Raw genomic sequence first — 17,250 nt, 5'->3', positions numbered from 1 at the left:
TGTGAGGTGTTTTTAAACATCCTTGAGCTCACTCCATAGACATTACGCACTTTGAGACCCTTCAAGCAGTTGCTACGCATATCGCTGGTTGCTATTGCACGTGATTCGTTTGTTTACGGGTTTTCGTTTCCCTTATACTAGTTCCGGGTGAACCCCTCCCTGCCCCGCTTAATTTGAGGAAATAATTATTGTATGAATCTTTATAAAAAATATGTGTATGTGTATATGTGTATATGTATATATATGTGTGTGTGTGTACACACATACACATATATTCATTGTATTTTGTGTAGCCAGGGAACCGATCCATAAACAACTCTGTTGAGGTGGTAACAGAAAACCTGAAGATATTTTTTTTCCCAAAACACTTTATTACAACCTGGTAATAAACAGCATAGGTAATAAATACACCTGAATAAAACACAGAAGAAGCAAAATGAAGCAGATCAAGCAGAAAAAGCCTGCCTAAAACAAACAGACTAGCGCTTGATAATGTTCACATAAAGGCTTTTATCTAAGCACACATTCTGTTTTTATAGATATTTATTTTGTGAAGAAACCACCGGTAGGCATTTAATACAAAATCTAATATTGTAATTATTAATATTGTAAATGAACAGGTGTGGTTATGGAATTGGGCTAGAAGTAGTTAGCCTAATCAAAATAAATGTCACAATCATCACAGCATCTAAACATATTTCTATAATAGAGAGCCAAATCTGAGAAACCTTTTAGCAAATATAAAACTACTGCCATGTAAAATAACAGGATTAAAATCAGATACAAGCAAGTGTCAGGATCTTATTTGTTTAAAGGACCAGAGGTAAAGATCATATTTTGTTCCTGTCAAGTGTTATAGCTTTAATAGCAACAACGATTCATTGAAACTAAGTCTTTCTGCTGATATTCATACCTCTAGTACAAGAAAGAAAAAATAAAGGGATTCTGCATTGTGTCAGAAGGAAATACAGATGAGGGCATAAGGTGGTCAACATTCATAAATATTGTTTAGAATGCACAGGATGGTGGCAAACTGGAAAAACCCCAGAATAATGGACATGGTGGATTTTTATTATTTATTCAATTATCTTTTTACAGCAGTGCAAGGAAACATCAGACCAGACTTGAATGTGCAGAGACTCACGAAAAAGTCAAAACTAAATGTGTCACTGAATCTGCATAATGTTGTCACAACTAAAACTCCAAGTCACATCGGGGGGGCTGCACACCGCAAGAAGCTCTACTGCTGCAAGACACAGACAGACAAGTGTTGAACTTCTACACAACATTTTTACAGACTGAGAGCTGAAATGGTAACTTTTTGACTGTAACACTGTATTAGCGTTCACGTATATGGAGAGATGTACTAACCTTGGCCTTCTGATTCTGGACAGGCAGGTAGAGTTTAAACTCAGCTGGAAGCTCATCCTCAGAGTACAGTCTGTCGGAGAAATACACCCTCCTTATCCGACAGTTAGCATGAATCTGAGGGGGGAAACAGAGCAGATGTTAAAAAGAGAAAAAGGAATATTGCGCCAAATTCTTACTATAGAGAAACAGGAAAGACTCAGAGGTTCCTCATGTGTGCACTAACCTGTACACGTAGCGTCTCTGTGTAATTGGTTCCATAAGCCCTCCTGGTGAAGTCGGACAGGTTGAACTGAATCTGGTTCCAGCCGTCATCGAGCCTCATGGGCATGGTGCAGATGAAGGGCTTCACCCTCGTCGTGCTCTGATAGTTACTCGCTCGAAACCGCCGGCGAACGTTTTTATCGTCCAGAACCTGAGAGGGAGATATGAGACACACGTAGCACCAGGTCTATGGTAGATTCCCAGACTGTATGTTAGCCAATCACAAAGCATTTAAATGTCTCTACCTGGACCTCAAAGGTGAAATACTTCTTGAGGTTCTTAATGATCATGACCAAAAAGGGAAGTTTGATCCCCAGGGTCTTCTTGGGGTCTGCAGGGCATGTTATGTAGGTGGTGCTGTAGGGAGGACAGAGTTGATGAAGCTAGGATGGGCGAGACTTAAATAACAGATTTATTTCAGTTATTTAACACGACAAAAATATTAAAGAAAGTAAATCTAATTACTATGTCTGGCATCTACATGATTCATTAATGTACACATACTTCAAACAGAACACAAAGACATATTATACACAAAGTGAAGACAATCAATGCACCCAAGAGCTTGAAAAAAAGAATATCATGTTAAATATGCCAGGACTGCAATAGTGTATATAATTATATAATTGTGTATATTATTATAATTTTCAGTTTACATATCCTGTACATATCGTAGAACTGAAAGTAAAGTTGACCTTTGATTAATAAATAAACAGACAAACTCACCTGACATTTGTTCCCTCAATCTCCAGCACATTCGAATGTATGTCATTGTCCGTGACTCTCTTTATGTGACCGTTCCTCACCTGTGAAAACCCAGAAATAGATTTGTTCCCTTATTTTCAATGGAGAAATTAGGATGTTTCCCAGAACGTTTAGAGTGCTGTATGGCGTACCAACTGTAAACCCCCCTGAATCAGATGTGGGATATCGAAGCAAAACTAATGAATGAAGAAGGCATGTCTCATATCTAAAGTCAGATTCATCAACCAGGGATTGGGACTGCCAGGACCCCCACCCCTGATCGCTGCCCAATCCACAAAGCACTGAACCTAATACTTGCTTTTCAAGCTTTGAGTTTTTCTATCCAACTATCGCGAAGTCCTTGCAGATAGGGGGTCATCTCACTGTTGGGGTTTTCTCTGCATTACTGTAGGTACCTTACATTATAATTCGAGACACCTCAAGTCAACTGTTGTTGTTATTTGGTGCTATATAAAATTGAACTGAAATGAATTACAGACGTTTGGAGACACCACTGGGTGGTGCCGCCCGACCTCCGGGTTAGAGATCAGTTGTTGCTTCAGAGGAGTTCAAATATCTCTGGATCTTGCTTATGGGAAAGGAGAGACAGGAGACTGACAGATGGAGTGGTGTGGCGTGTGCAATGATGCAGACCGTGAAGAGAGAGCTTAGCATTAAGGGAAACTGTCAATTTACCAGTCGCTCAAGAGAATAGAATCGTGGATACAAGCAGCAGAAATATTCCCTCAGAGCTAGGGTGAGGAACTCAGACACGCTGGAGAGATTATGTCTCTTGGGTGAGTTTGGGAACGCATCCGTGTACGCCCGGACAAGGTGATGGGGAATGCGAAGTCTGAGTCCATCTACTTAGAGTGCTTTCTTGCAACCTGGACTTGGATACGCGGCAGAAAATGAATGGATGGATGGATGGATGGATATCTCATGTCTCAGATCATTTGTCACCACTGCATAGATGGCCATGCAGAGAGGACTGCAAAGCTCATACTTGAATATCTGACTAGTAATAACTCCTGTTTAGCACATTAGCCCGTAAAACCGTGTGAATGGTACCAATGACTCAATCAAGCGAATGTAACTTCAATTACTGATGTGTGACTCAGGTTAGCAACTTAGCAGCACTGCCTCCATGGCTACCCTGTATCATGTTGCTTCTGCAAGTAATCAACAAGAACTGCGCGTCGTGAATTTAAAGTGCATCTAGAAAACGTCCACAGCCATAAAACAGTGCGAAGTTTAAAAGCGACGTGAGTGCACATGATGCTAGCCAGTTTTAGCCCCGCTCGCTAAGCCAATATACAGCTCCCTGCTTCCGTTCTGAGCGGCTGCTTACCTTTTTGTCCCATATCTGAAGAGGTTTGCTGCCGATACTATATAAAATAGACAAAAAACCGCTCTGGAATGTGTTTTTAAACATCTTCTTTGGGCTCAGCAGACAATCAATGTGCACATACTGTAACCGCTTCTAACTAAAGCTATACGTTTGTTTACAGGTTTAATTTCCGCCTCCAACTTTTCTGGTTCCGTGTGCTAGAATATAAACCGTTCCGCCAACAGAAACTACCACGTTGTCACTTAGAAGAAAAATGAGAAATCCGTTTCACTGAGTGGTCGAATATTCCCACACGGTGTGAAAACAGAAAGAAGGCAGCGGATGTCTCGTTTTTATTTTGGTGTTGCTGGGGAACGAAAATCATCTGACGTTGTTCATGCCGGTTAATAAATGCTGACGCTTCTCGGTCGCCGTGGTAACAGTGTAAGCTTAAAGCACAAGTGTTTAACATAATGTCGTCTAGAAGTCGCCGAAATAACCAAAATAGCTTTCACGTTTGATGATTTTTATTTCAGTTACTGAATGCATGATATAATAAAAACTCCCTAATCATAAACTAATTCAAAATATCTTGAGCTGCCCGATTCTCACCGCCTGCAGCCAGATCCATATGCGCGTCTCCAAAGAATTTTAAGACTTCTCTTTAGTTTAGAGAGATGAGCTTTCACACATAGCTTCCGTAACCAAGTAGGGCCGCACAGCTCTGATCCTCCATTACAGCTGTCAGGATATTACCTGTACAGTTCCTGTAGAGGGATGATGCAGCATTAAACAAGGCACCCTTGATCTACTGGAGTTTCCTATGGTCTGTAGAGGTGGGAGGATCCATCCAAATATTAATAGTTTCAATACCAACTAAATATTGGCATCAGAATGACACTAGCACAATGGGACTGATACTTTGCTTTAATCGTCTTAAGTTCAGTATTTAGCCCACCTAATTATAAAAGTATACCTCTATGCACTATGAAAAAATGTGTGAACCTTTTTGTCATGTCTTTGTCTTAAATCTGTTTTATTTATAGCCTGTAGCACATTGAAACAACAGAAGTTGACCCAAAGTGCTTTAAAGACAGGTTCCCGGTCTAAGACCCCCCAAAACCCCTGTTTCAAAATACACGAAAAGCTGAAAGGTGTGTTTTGCTGTGTTAACTCATCACTCATCACATCATTAAAATGTGTTCAGGAATTGCAAATTCAAATTGATTTATCTCATAAACGCTCTCCCCTAAATAAACTAGCTTTATGGGTTGAAAGTATTGGTATCAGCAATACTAACCTTGTATTTACTTGGTATCGGATTTATTCCTAAACTTGCTGTGTCACACAGCAATAATGGTCTTTCTTTCACTTTCTTTTCTTTTCTTTCTGAATGTTTTTTTGTTTTGTTTTGTTTTGTTTTTGGTGCATCAGAATTTACTCAGGTACAGTACCAGTCACAGCGACCCAGATGCTTAATAATATTATCTGACATCTTACCTGTCCATATAGACCAAGATTATTCATGTTGATCTGATAATAGTGTAGCTACTCTTTATTTATTTCGGCTATTTCCTTACACTGACAGAAAAGTGGGTTGACATTGATGTTGACATCCCTGTTTTAGGCAAACATCATGTTTTAGGATTTAATGAGTTTCTAAACTTAATACTGAAGTAATGATTCTAAATGTAAAATTATAATCTGTTGTTGTTGACTGAAATAAAAATTTCAATTCAAAAATTCAATTCAATTCAAATGATGTTTTAATTATCATTGGGTCCTGCAGTAGATATCAGGACATTATCAGTCCATAATGTAACATATCATTGAACCATGAGACTGCCTTTGAATCCTACCTTAAAGAGCATTCATCTGACGGCCATATCCTCTGCTTTTTCTGACTAATACATTAGCCCCACAGACCTAAAAAGGCAGCTAGAGTCTAGTCCAGCCACCATCCTATCTTATTTAACTCCAGTTCTAGAAAATGAAATCATCTTTTTGAAGTTTGCTTATAAGACAGCTCCATCTTTATCTAACCTCAGCTGTTCACCTCAATCTTGCATCCTGGTCACCCCCCATTTAAATCTTAACATCTTCAACTCCGCCACCTCCACAGTTACAAATCACCCCTGAATCTTATTTTCAGCCTGCCTGCACGCTCGCGTTCAACTCTCTCATGCAGTGTCTTTTTCTTTGAATAGCTGACTCCGACTATTTAAACTCATACATCTTCACTACCTCTACTGCTTTCACCTTCAGTGTTCCCCCGTCTCCCTCTCGTTCATACACATGTATTTAGTCTTACATTTACAATGACTATTCTATTCTATTCTATTCTATTCTATTCTATTCTATTCTATTTTTGCTTTTACTGTCTTTCATTCATTTTCTCTCCAGTGCATATGCCCACCTCTCCAAGCTCTCTGCCACCTGCTAAAATCTGTAACAGGGCTATTTCAGTACTTCTGAACAGAAGACCTACTGAAAGCTAAAATAAATCCCTCTCAGCCTAACAAAATATGTTTGTTTTTCCCATGAGGTTTTAGCTCCTCTCTGCTTGCTAAATGCCTGCAGACTTACCCTTGTCTGCAAGCCCAGATAATTCCTCTGACATTTCCAATTTTGTCAGAGTTTAAGTTTAAGTACTGGAGTGCCCCTTAATTCCCTAATACATCTACCCCAAAGGTTTCTAGAAATAGATTTCCTATGCACAACTTAAATTAAGCACTCTTTCCACCCTCTAAATTCCGCCAAAGTGTCAAGCGCGACATCCTTCCTCCGTCTCCAACAGTTTAAACATTTGGCAAAGATTTCAAATATTTAAACAAGCCAAGAAACATTCAATCAAACATTAACCAGGCACTTTGTATAATGACATCACCAACAGCGAAGTCTCCTTTTAGCTTCATAAGAACTGACGCCTATGGTTTTTTTCACCGGTATTACTGCCACAGGACTTTATTTGACGTTTTGATGTTAGCCACACAACCGCAAACATATTCAATGGGACAGATGTTACAGCTGTTTATCCTCCTGTGTGTTTAGGTGATGCTTCTTTGTGGTGAAACAAATGTAAAGTGATCCCTTCTCTACTTTTTATCTATCTTTCACTATGAAGGTGTCCTCTCCCATTTTTATAAGTGTGTGTTGGTTCACGGGTTCGCAGGCTGGCAGCTTCATAAAAACATCTACAGAAACAGTTTATGCTGCGTTGTATGCTTTACGCTTTTATTTTGCTCTTTACTTCTCTAATTGAATCATGTATTTACACAGAGACAAACGTATATTTTTTCTCTCTAACGCTGTCCAAGTGGGACCACCCTGGAGACAGCTTTAAATAAACGATTTTGAAACTGTCTTTTGTTTTTGTCCCACAGAGACAGAGCAGTCTTCCGGCCAGCTCTTTCTAATTTTTCCTCCTCCTTTTAGCCTGCCAGCCACTTACTCTTTTCTTGTTATTCCCAATCCAACTGTTATCCATCCAAGTATGTGTTCCTCTTCTGCTTTTCGACACCTCGGACGCTCAAGCCTTGCCTTTCCAAATCCCTGTTTCAGATGAAATATATTAGAAGATGTCCTATTTGACGAGAGCTCAAACTAAAGAGGTGGAAAATGGGAGATATTATGAGACAAAACAGAAAGGTGGAGGAAGATGGGGAATGACAAGAAAGAAAATGAAAGAAGTTAACATTTTTGACACATCTTCATTACATTTTCTGTAATACGTCATATGAAAGAGATGATGGAAAGAGGAGGTCCGCCTGTTGAACTTTACTTTCCATTGGAGGACGCTCTCCGCCCCAGAGCTCCACATCTGACTCTCTGGGCCTATTCTTTCCTTACCTTTTTAGCAAATTACTGAAAGAACAAAGGATGGACGAAATGAAGAGAAGATAAAAGTATGAAATTAAAAGCAACTGAGGAGCTCTTAATTTATATAATCGGACAACAAGGACTTTTGCACAAGTCTACTGCATGAGGATTTGTTTTCACCACTTTTTCTCTTCTTCAGGTACGTTTAATCCGTTTATTTGTTTTTTTCTGGTTATGGTTTTTGTACCTAACGATCAGAAGGACAATAGTCTGCATTACTTTGCCTCATTTTCTGAGCAGCAGTTTTAAGGTTCCTTGTGTACATTTGTCCTCCTGGAGATCACAGTACAGTACTTTCCCTCTGGTACATGCATATTACTGTTTTTTTTTCCATTGGAAATTGTACACAAAAAGGAGCTTTCATTCTTTTAAGAGTGCATAATGTAAAGTTTAAAATGCCTGAATTTAACTTGTGAGGGTTTAGCTCAAAGGCAGCCCCTATAGATTTAGATATGATTAGTATGTTCTAATCATTTCATTTAAAAGTGAATCTAAGAAGCAAATGCACATCTGCATCTGTAAAGTCTGCAGGTGCTGGGCAGCAATGATTAACACAATGTTAAAAAACATTTGCAGGCTTCAGAGTCATTCACTGGTTTATCTTTTATATAATAATTTTGTCACATATTTTACCATAACTATGAAGTTTCAAAGAAGATAGCTGTTTGGAGAGGGTTTTTTTTTCTTTTTTAAAATCCAGGCTGACAGTCATGTTTTATCTAACTGTCTTATGATGATGAAGAGTGGAAAGACCTCTCTCAGCGGCACATGTTATCCAGTGGGAGCTCATCTGTCTCTGGTTTTTATAAGGAAAGACACTTTTGGCCAAAATGAGAGGATCTGCTGAGTAAAATATGACATTATTTAAGACTTTTATAAAATTACTTTCATTAAAGTAAAGGATGATATTTTTTATGTATGTTTTTTCTGATGTCGAACAGTCAAGACTAAATAAACACTTTTTGTGAGATTTAATTTGGGGCTTTTAGAAACGCATTAACAGGAACAGTTCAGAGTAGAAAAGAAAGTGTGATGGAGAAGATGAATGATGGGCAGACTCAAATCCAGGCTGCTTCTTAAAGGACTTGAGTTGCTTGTATGTGATGTGCAAGCTCTGCCAGGGGAGCTCCACAGATTTGCTGAGCGAAAAATAAATCATTTTATCCCCCGTGATTCATCAGATGAAACAAGCTGAAACTAACTTTTGAGCCAACTTGGCTAAAGTTCCTGTAAGGGCTCTGGATGAACTCAGAACAACTACAGAGATTGTACGACAACAAGTTTATTTCCATAGAAAATGAGTGTGATAAGTTTCAAAGCTCTGGGAAAAGTTAGTACATTCAAGTTAAGGGTGAAACAGTTTTGGCCAACTAATGAATAGCTTGTTTGGCCAGTTGTTCTTAAGCAGAACATAACAAATTCACTAATGTCGTAACGCCTTATTTATCACACTGTTTTATCTGTTCCCGTCTGGCTTTGAAATATCAACACTATTTTTTGCCAGTCTTTTTACTTCTTTAAGCCCCTTGAAAGTGAACACAGTCCAGCCGTTTTTTTAAACAGGACGTGTCGCACTGATCACGTTTATTGTGTTAAGACAACAGTCTACATCATGTTCAACACAACACATGTCAGCGGTGTGTTAAATAGCCGTGCGCGCTGGCAGGGTTCATCTTAATGCTGTGCTCCATCTTTGAAGTAACACACACGGTCGTGTACTTAACTTTGTTGAGAGTGTTACATCCTTTTAGGGAGGAGATGAAGATGGATGCAGTTGCCTCTACGATACAAGAGCACATTGTTTATAGGATCGGGATTTCCAAAGTCTCTCTGCCTGGATTCAGTTCTGCAGATGTTGGCCATGTTTTCATCCCTAGAAGTCGCAGCTATCTCCTTTAGTTTTTAGTGTGGGTGTCTTTGTGTGTGTGTGAGTTTGGAGAACAAAGCTGTTTGGAACTATTTACAATACAGTATCCAAGGCTGAGTCCAAGATAAAAGGTTAAGGCATCCGTCTTTAAATTACTGCCTGGAGGCTGTAATGAAGAAGTCCTGATATTACTGAACAATCTGAGGGGGGGGAAAAGGTTAAAAAAAAGTAGATACAATGAGTCTGGACATAATCCTAAAAAGCTTTTACCATTTAGAAAAGACAAGAATCTGAAAGATTTATTTTCCTCACTACGTTAACAAAGTAATAAATAATTAAAAATGCCTTAAGTGCTACAGTATTTTTTGAGGTGCGCATCAAGAAATAGTAACTGCTTTAATTCTTTGTGGCATGGATTTAGCAAGGTACTAAAAACATTATTCGCAGATTTTGGTCCACATTGACGTGATAGCATCACACGGTTGCTGCAGATTTGTCAGCTGCACATCATTGTGAACATCCTGTTCCACCACATCTCAAAGGCGCTCTATTGGATTGAGATCCGGTGATAGTGGAAGACACCTGAGTACAGTGAACTCACTGTCATGTTCAAGAAACCAGTTTGAAATGTTTTGACCTTTGTTGCCTGGTTTGTTATCCTGCTAGAAGTAGCCATCAGACAATGTGTACTCTGTGGTCATAAATGGACATGGTCAGCAACAATAAACTATCATCTTTCAGTACTAAGGGGCCAAAAGTGTGCCAGGAAAATTCGTTCAACGCCATTACATCATCACCACTACCACCTTTGGTACAAGGCAGAAAGGATGGATCCATGCTTTCATGTTGTTTACACCAAACCTGACCTTACCAGCAGAAACTGAGACTAATCAGACCAGACAGCATTGTACAATTTTGGTGACAGGAGTAGCAATCAGTATGGACTTCTGTTGCTGTGGTCAATCTGTTTCAAGCTTCAGCATGTTATGCATCCAAAAAAAGCTCTTGACTTGTTCTTTTTGAGTATTTTTGAGATACTGTCTTCCTATCAGCCCAAAGTAGTCTGGTCAGTTTCCCCTGGCCTCTGACATCAGCAAGACATTTTCTTATTTAGAACTGCCACTCACTGGATATTTTCTCGTCTTTCGGATCACTCTGAAATGGTTGCATGGGAAAATCCCAGTAGATCAGCAGTTTCTGGAATACTCAGACTACTTCATCTGGCACCAACAGTCATACCACGTCCAGTCACTCAAATCACTTTTCTTCCCTATTCTGATGCTCAGCTTGACCTGAACAGGCTGTTCAAATGCAGAGAGTTGCTGCCACATGATTAGCTGATTAGATATATTAATGTTAATGAGCGGCTGAACAGGTGTGCCTAATGAAATGTCCAGGTGACTGTATTTCTCTTTATTTAGTCCACTTGCTTCATTATTATTGTGGGGTTTTAACCTGAAAATAACAACAAGCAGTTGTTTTATTCATACATGAACAGTGTGGTAACACAATCCCAGTTCCAATAACTAGCTTTCTAAAGGATTTTGCATTGTTGTCATGGAAATAATACCTTGAAAGTGTGAAAGCAGATGTTAGACTGGACTTCCAGTTGAGATTACTACTATAGTAAAGGAATTATTCCCCTAAAGTTGACATAACATAATATAGACATTGTAATTTGCTTTTATTTGTATTTATTGATTTAAGTAAAACATTGTAAATCTTTTTTTCTTTTCTTTTTTACATCTTCACTTCCTGATTCTCACCAGCCTACCTGTCATTCATTTTTTCCAACCAATGGAGAGCCTTCTCGCCAACATCAGCTCCAGCTCCACTGCTGAGCCTCTCCTGTCACTTTTCAACTCACACCAAACTAACTGCAACACCTGGGACCAGGAATGGGGGACCACAAACCTGCACAGGTTAGCCCACCTGGACATGCAGCTGTATCAAGATTTCTACACCGTCTGGGTTTTTCTGATGGTAAGATCAAATGCTGAATAAATCTTATGTTACACTCCAGCATTTGCTATTTCTGTGCAGTTCCTTAAGTTGTTTTTACACTTGTTTAGGGTAAGCAGATAAAAGCAAGGACCCCGCCTAAATAAATTGAATAGATTAAATTTACCAAGAAATTTAATCTATTTGATCTGCATGACCAATAAACTAAGGATCCATCCCTCCCTGCTGCAGGTGTTTAACTGTCTGATGCTGGTGGTTGGGGTGGTCCTCAACAGCCTGGCTCTCTACGTTTTCTGCGGTGCCTCTGCACACTCTTCAGCCTCCGTGGTTTACACCATAAACCTGGCGGTGGCTGACCTGCTGGTGGCTCTGTCGCTGCCAGCTCGCATCGCTCTGTACCACAGTGGAGGGAGCTGTGTGGCCTGCTCATACGTCCACACCTTCAGCTACTTTGTCAATATGTACTGTAGTATCCTGTTTCTGACCAGGTGGGTGAGTCATAACCTCATTTGTCACATAACGAGGAGCTGTTATGCTTTTCATTATTTTTAGTTATGTGCATTCTTTTAGTTGGATGCTCATATTCAATGTGGTAACACACACAGATAACCCTGTGGACCAAGAGTTTGGCTTCTGGCTGGTCTAATTTCTTGATTTCCAGAAGTTCTTGTGTCAAGGTGATATCATTTTGGCATGGATTTCCTTATACCGTCCTCTCAGGCTTGGACTGAGATGATAGAAGCTTTTGTTTGTGGAAGCCAGGCAAGGGGCAGCCAATCAGAAGAAAGTCAGGGTTTTAAGGAGTGAAGCCTTAAAGAAGCCTAGTATTCAAATTTATCAAAAAATAAATTGGAATAATATGTCCCCTCTATCAATATTCACTGATGGCTTTCTATTCAGCATCTGTATCGATCGGTACCTCGCTGTCGTCCACGCATCCAGTACCCTTCATCGATGGAGGACCATAGGAGCGGCAAGGTGTGTCAGTGCCACCGTGTGGTTCATTGCAGTCGTGGTCACCTACTCTTTTCAGGTGAAGAGACACACTAAAAACACAGCGCACACAAGATGAGCTCTCAGTGTATAAATCCACAAAATAAACCTAGTAGTGGTAGTGGGGGGCAATTTTAAATTTTTAAATTATCCCGAGTATTAAAACTTATCAGTGATGACCGTCAATTAATCAAATAATGATTTTCATGAGGTTGCAAGAAAAGTAGGAGGAGTCTTGGTTTACAGAACAGTCAGGATCTAAAGAAGAGCTGACAAGGCTGTCAAGCTGAGACAAGCTAAAAATGCTAAAAGGCTAAATCATGATAGAATTCTTTCTCCTTCTCTCTCTAGACCACAGCTTTGGAGTTCAGTTCCTCCTGCATGGTCCTCCCTGCCCTTTTCTATCTCACCATCCTGGAGTTTCTCCTCCCCCTGCTCGCTGTGGTGGTCTTCACTCTGCGCGTCACCTGTTTTCTCTCCTCCAGCCACAGCGGGATGCCCCACCAGAGCAGGGTGAGGAGGACTCGTGCCATCAGGCTTTTGGCCACCGTCCTGGTGGTCTTCACTGTGTGTTTCACACCCTTCCACGTCCGCCAGGTGCTGGTTTACTTCCAGTTCAGAGTGGCGGGGGAGGCTCCCGGGCAAGGGGCGAGGGATGTGCTTGCCTATCACATCACCGTGACCTTGAGCAGCCTGAACAGCTGCCTGGATCCAGTGGTTTACTGCTTTGTGACGGACAGCTTCAAGAGAATGTGGAGGACCAGGAGAAGGGGAGGCAGAGAGGAGGACGGGGAGGTGGGGTTTACAAGTGGCATCGAAGGGGAGAGGAATTCGCTGAATAAATGCTCGGGTACGGCACTGGCGATAGCTCAGAGCATAGCCACACTAACGCTCACAAGCGCACCCCTCTCTACAACCAGCGCACACCACTCTGATTGGACAGGCGGCCATGTTTCAGAAACCAGTGATGGCACAGTTCAGAGAGACAGCTGGAGACAGTGACACATGTCGACTTTGTTTTGCTGTGAAACCAATGAACTTACATTGCTTCAAGTTTCAAAAGCTGCTGGATTACACACAGAAAAAAAATTATGTATGTGGGGAGTTGATGTTTGGCTTGTGTTCCAGAGGCACCTCATCAAAGTTTGTGATGTAAAAATTCAGATTGATTAAGGAGGAAAAAAAACCCATTTTATTCACAAACAAGCTTTTTATTTAGTCATCGTTCTGTCTGGATACTTCTTTAACACTCTTTGTAAATTCCTGCACATGTGAGTTAAACAAGGCTTTACCTGTCCCTTTATTCCCTTTCTTGCTCTTTTTTTAAACGAAAATTTTTCCATTAGAAATAAAAACAAAAAGTTGTATAGTAACAGTTGTATAGTAGGTAAACTACCGTGACTAAGTCATACGCTTTAGAATGGAAATACTCCTTTTGTCATGGTCCTGCGACCATGACTCGGTGACTTTGTGTTTATGTACTTATTGTTATTACTTTCATTATTATTCATGGCTGTTTTGGGATGGTTTGTGTTTGGGATTTTAGATACTGGGTTTTGGGTTTGTGCTCCCTCTATTGGTCCCTGGTGTCAGTGTTCCCCCACAGGTCCAGCTGTGTCTCCCACCTGTGTGTGATTTCCCAGTGTCTCTCTGTGTATTTATAGTGTGTGTTTGCCTCTGCTCCTCGTCGCGTCGTCTGTGTTCATCCTCTGTGTTCCTACCTGGTGTAATCCTCTGCGTGCTCTCCCTGCTGTTCTCTCTTCATGTTCAGGTTTGCCAATCCTCTGTGTAGTTTATCCCAGTTTAGTTTTGTCCTTAGTTCTGTTTGCCATCTCCACTTTGTGTTTGTTATTAACAATAAATCACCCTCACACCTGAATAAGTGCTGCGTTTTGGGTCCTCCTTCCACTCTCCACACAGCCGCTGCCCCGGACCGTGACACCTTTTGTGTACTTTTGTAGACCATTTATTTGACTGCTTTGATTTTTTTAGGATGCATTTGACTCTGATTCATCAAGATGTCTGTATTGAGTCACACTGAATGTTGAAAGCCTTCAAAAATGACATTTGCAACATTAAAATGAAGAATTACAGAAAGAGTTATGAGCAAAGAAAAGAGACTTTCAGAGGGTTGAAGTCTCGAGAAACATAAATAGGATAAATGTGTGTGTATAAACATTTAGGGGTACACAGTGTGATGTTCTTTTAATGACTTGTTAATAATTTAAAAAATGATTAAATGGACTTATGTCAGCATCACAAAGACAGGAAATGATGAAAAACAAAAGCACTGCTTTGTTTCTAGTACATCAGGTTATTTGCTGGATTTAAATTTAGGCTACACTTTAGAGGCTGTGATCACACATCTTCCTCATAATTCAGGACTTGGTAGATGCAAGTTAAATGTTTAAGAAATGGATGCATCAATCAAACTATGTACTAACATAAAGTCACTTTATCATAAATTCCTTTTCTTCTTCTTCTCCTTGTTTGTTTGTCTCAGCATTGCTTGTTTTTGAGTCAGTGTGTGCTATTTTTACTGACTTGTTTATCTTGTTTAGTATAATAAATGATTTATATAAAGAAAATGCAGAGATGGTGGTGCTTTTTGCAATTAAAGTGCTGTTTCTTTGGCTGTAGCTGTTGTTAACAAAAGAAATAGTCACCAGCAACTTTATTAGGTACATTCTTTTAACTCCTGGTTAAACACTTGAGCCTACCTGAGTATTGTTGATGATCATCTCTATTGCTTTATGACCACAGTGTCTCCATCACCTGATTGCTGTGCTCAGATGGCCTCCACATTCATCAGGTCTCAATCAGGTAAAGCACTGGTAAAGGGATGCGGTGGAACAGGAGATTCACATCATGGATTGCAGCCAAACAAATCTGCAGTAACTTTGATGCTGTCGTGTCAATATGCACCAAAATCTCTGGAATGTTTGCAGCACTTGATGGATCTGTGCTACAAAGGATTAAGGCAGAAATGGGGTCCAACCTGGTACTAGGTGTACTCCACCAGAGGACAGCATCTCCCTGCGGTGGAAGAATGTCATCCAGAACAATCACACTGGCACTGATTAACAGTGGAGCTGTTCATGAAAAATAACATTACCCAATAACAGATTATGTTATTTCATAGCTGCTGCTGTTATCCACTGAAATATCTGTGTGTTCTAAAGCAGGGTGAAAAAAATTGTGAATTATGAATTTAATTTATAAATTAAAAAACGATTTATGACTACTCTCCTACACAAGATTTCAGTGGATTTGTGTATTAAGTGCATAAAACTCTTTGTTTAGTTTTCATTGACGATATTAGAGTCGAGCTATGAGTTGTCAGCCATAGCAGGAATGTGAGACATTCAATTGAGCGGCATTTCCCTCCATCATCCTTCCAGAGAAGCAGCAGGTCATCACAGTTCACGTTACGTAACTGCGATGACCTTAGCTTGCAACTTTATACCAATGCGCGCACACACACACACATATAAATACTTACCATCAGCTGGCCCTGCTGCCACATGATGAGTCTGGGTTAAACACACACACCAGTTTCAGGTTCCTTCTCTGGCTTCTCTTCATGGAAACAGCCAAAGCTTTGACCGAGTGTGTGCATGTGCATGTGCGTGTGCGTTTGTGTGCGCTAGAAATCTGATTCTGCACAACAAAATGTTTTTCCCAGTTTTCCTCTTCCTTCTCAGCGGTCTAACCGCAATGCATCATGGGAAACCAAATTAGCTGCTTTGAAGATGCTGAGTAAAGATTTTTTTTGGCACATGAAAAAATGTCTTGAAACTGCAGACCAGCAGGTTGCATCACCAACAGTCACATGCATTCCAACAAAACACAAGCAAACAAAAACACGAGCGAGGTCACAAAGACAGAATTATTTTTATATTTGCTTCTTTGGAGTAAACCTGGTCGTTAGCTTCAATGGATCACAATTTATTTATTTTTTTAGTATAAAAACTAAATAACACTTTATATTACAGCTCACAACTAAGGGTGTAATTTCTATGTAGTTAAGGGGAATTTTAACACATTCTATTTTTGAATTTTTATTTGCAACAATTAATTACTGTAATTAAATTTAAGTGGTTTCTAAGTAATCTTACACAGTGTATCAGTAATTTTGATTTGCGCCTAACTTTTAAGTAGACACAAATTATTCTGTGAGTGATTCAAGTACTTTGTGTCTCCTTTCCTGTAAACTACCCAGAATTTAGGCGCAATTCGAAATGACTTATCCACAACTCAAATTTGTATTTGTATGTAAATACAAGTACATTTTTTAAAGTTGTAATTTTTAAAAATTAATTAATTAATTACATTTGATTACAGGGGAATTACACCCTTAGTTGTTGTGCAGATTTCTGTTTCTGTTGAAGTGCAATTGAGTTTTATCATTTCTTCAGATAAAAATACTCTAAATACCTCCTTTACAAAAAAAAGTACGATTTGGAAATGCTTGCCAAATCTTTATAATAAAGAATGAAAATTCTCTAATTAACATGTAATTAATATTTTACAGAAATCTTACTTTCCAAGGAATAAGATGCTCGTATACTTGCAAGAAAATGTGCATCAAGCCTGATAAAACCAGTCTGCTAAAGATAATAAGTGAGGTAACAATATACAGAAGGACATTAGTGCATTTTATTAACATGTTTTTTAGACACTGTTATCCCTTAATATTTCATTATTTACATGTGTGGTAAAAATTTTTGCAATGTAATACTAATAAGAGTAAACTAACAGCTACACTCAAGATCAAGACCTTTCTGAGCATCTTTCTCAACTCATGTTAAATGCACTGCAAAGAATTTTCCTCTAAGTATTA

At 39.5% G+C, this 17,250-nt stretch overlaps 2 protein-coding genes across 3 annotated transcripts; one reads left to right on the top strand and one right to left on the bottom strand.

Moving 5' to 3' along the window:
- Nucleotides 1-1,062: 1,062 nt before the first annotated feature.
- Nucleotides 1,063-4,551, bottom strand: cfap20 (cilia and flagella associated protein 20). 2 transcript variants are annotated; one of them, XM_005740596.1, is made up of 6 exons: nt 4,463-4,551; nt 2,359-2,438; nt 1,878-1,989; nt 1,595-1,783; nt 1,372-1,485; nt 1,063-1,246 (listed from the first exon to the last, which is right to left on the bottom strand). In XM_005740596.1, the coding sequence occupies exons 1-6, from the start codon at nt 4,493-4,495 to the stop codon at nt 1,241-1,243; spliced, it is 534 nt and encodes a 177-aa protein (XP_005740653.1). In that variant the 5' UTR covers nt 4,496-4,551; the 3' UTR covers nt 1,063-1,240. The 2 variants fall into 2 exon arrangements, with proteins under 2 accessions (XP_005740653.1, XP_005740652.1); XM_005740595.1 differs by lacking the exon at nt 4,463-4,551 and adding an exon at nt 3,728-4,109.
- A 3,152-nt stretch (nt 4,552-7,703) lies between these two features.
- LOC102193111 (G-protein coupled receptor 20-like) lies at nt 7,704-13,878 on the top strand. Its single transcript, XM_005740594.1, has 5 exons — nt 7,704-7,724; nt 11,222-11,435; nt 11,646-11,902; nt 12,315-12,447; nt 12,759-13,878. Exons 2-5 carry the CDS (start codon nt 11,250-11,252, stop codon nt 13,407-13,409), a joined length of 1,227 nt encoding a protein of 408 aa, XP_005740651.1. The 5' UTR covers nt 7,704-7,724; nt 11,222-11,249; the 3' UTR covers nt 13,410-13,878.
- The last annotated feature ends 3,372 nt before the right edge of the window (nt 13,879-17,250 follow it).

The sequence above is a fragment of the Pundamilia nyererei genome, unplaced genomic scaffold (assembly GCF_000239375.1).
Source record: "Pundamilia nyererei isolate P.nyererei 1_Seehausen unplaced genomic scaffold, PunNye1.0 scaffold00102, whole genome shotgun sequence".
Taxonomy (NCBI): domain Eukaryota; kingdom Metazoa; phylum Chordata; class Actinopteri; order Cichliformes; family Cichlidae; genus Pundamilia; species Pundamilia nyererei.
The sequence above is the reverse complement of the archived record's forward strand: the minus strand, read 5'-3'. Positions and strand labels throughout refer to the sequence as shown.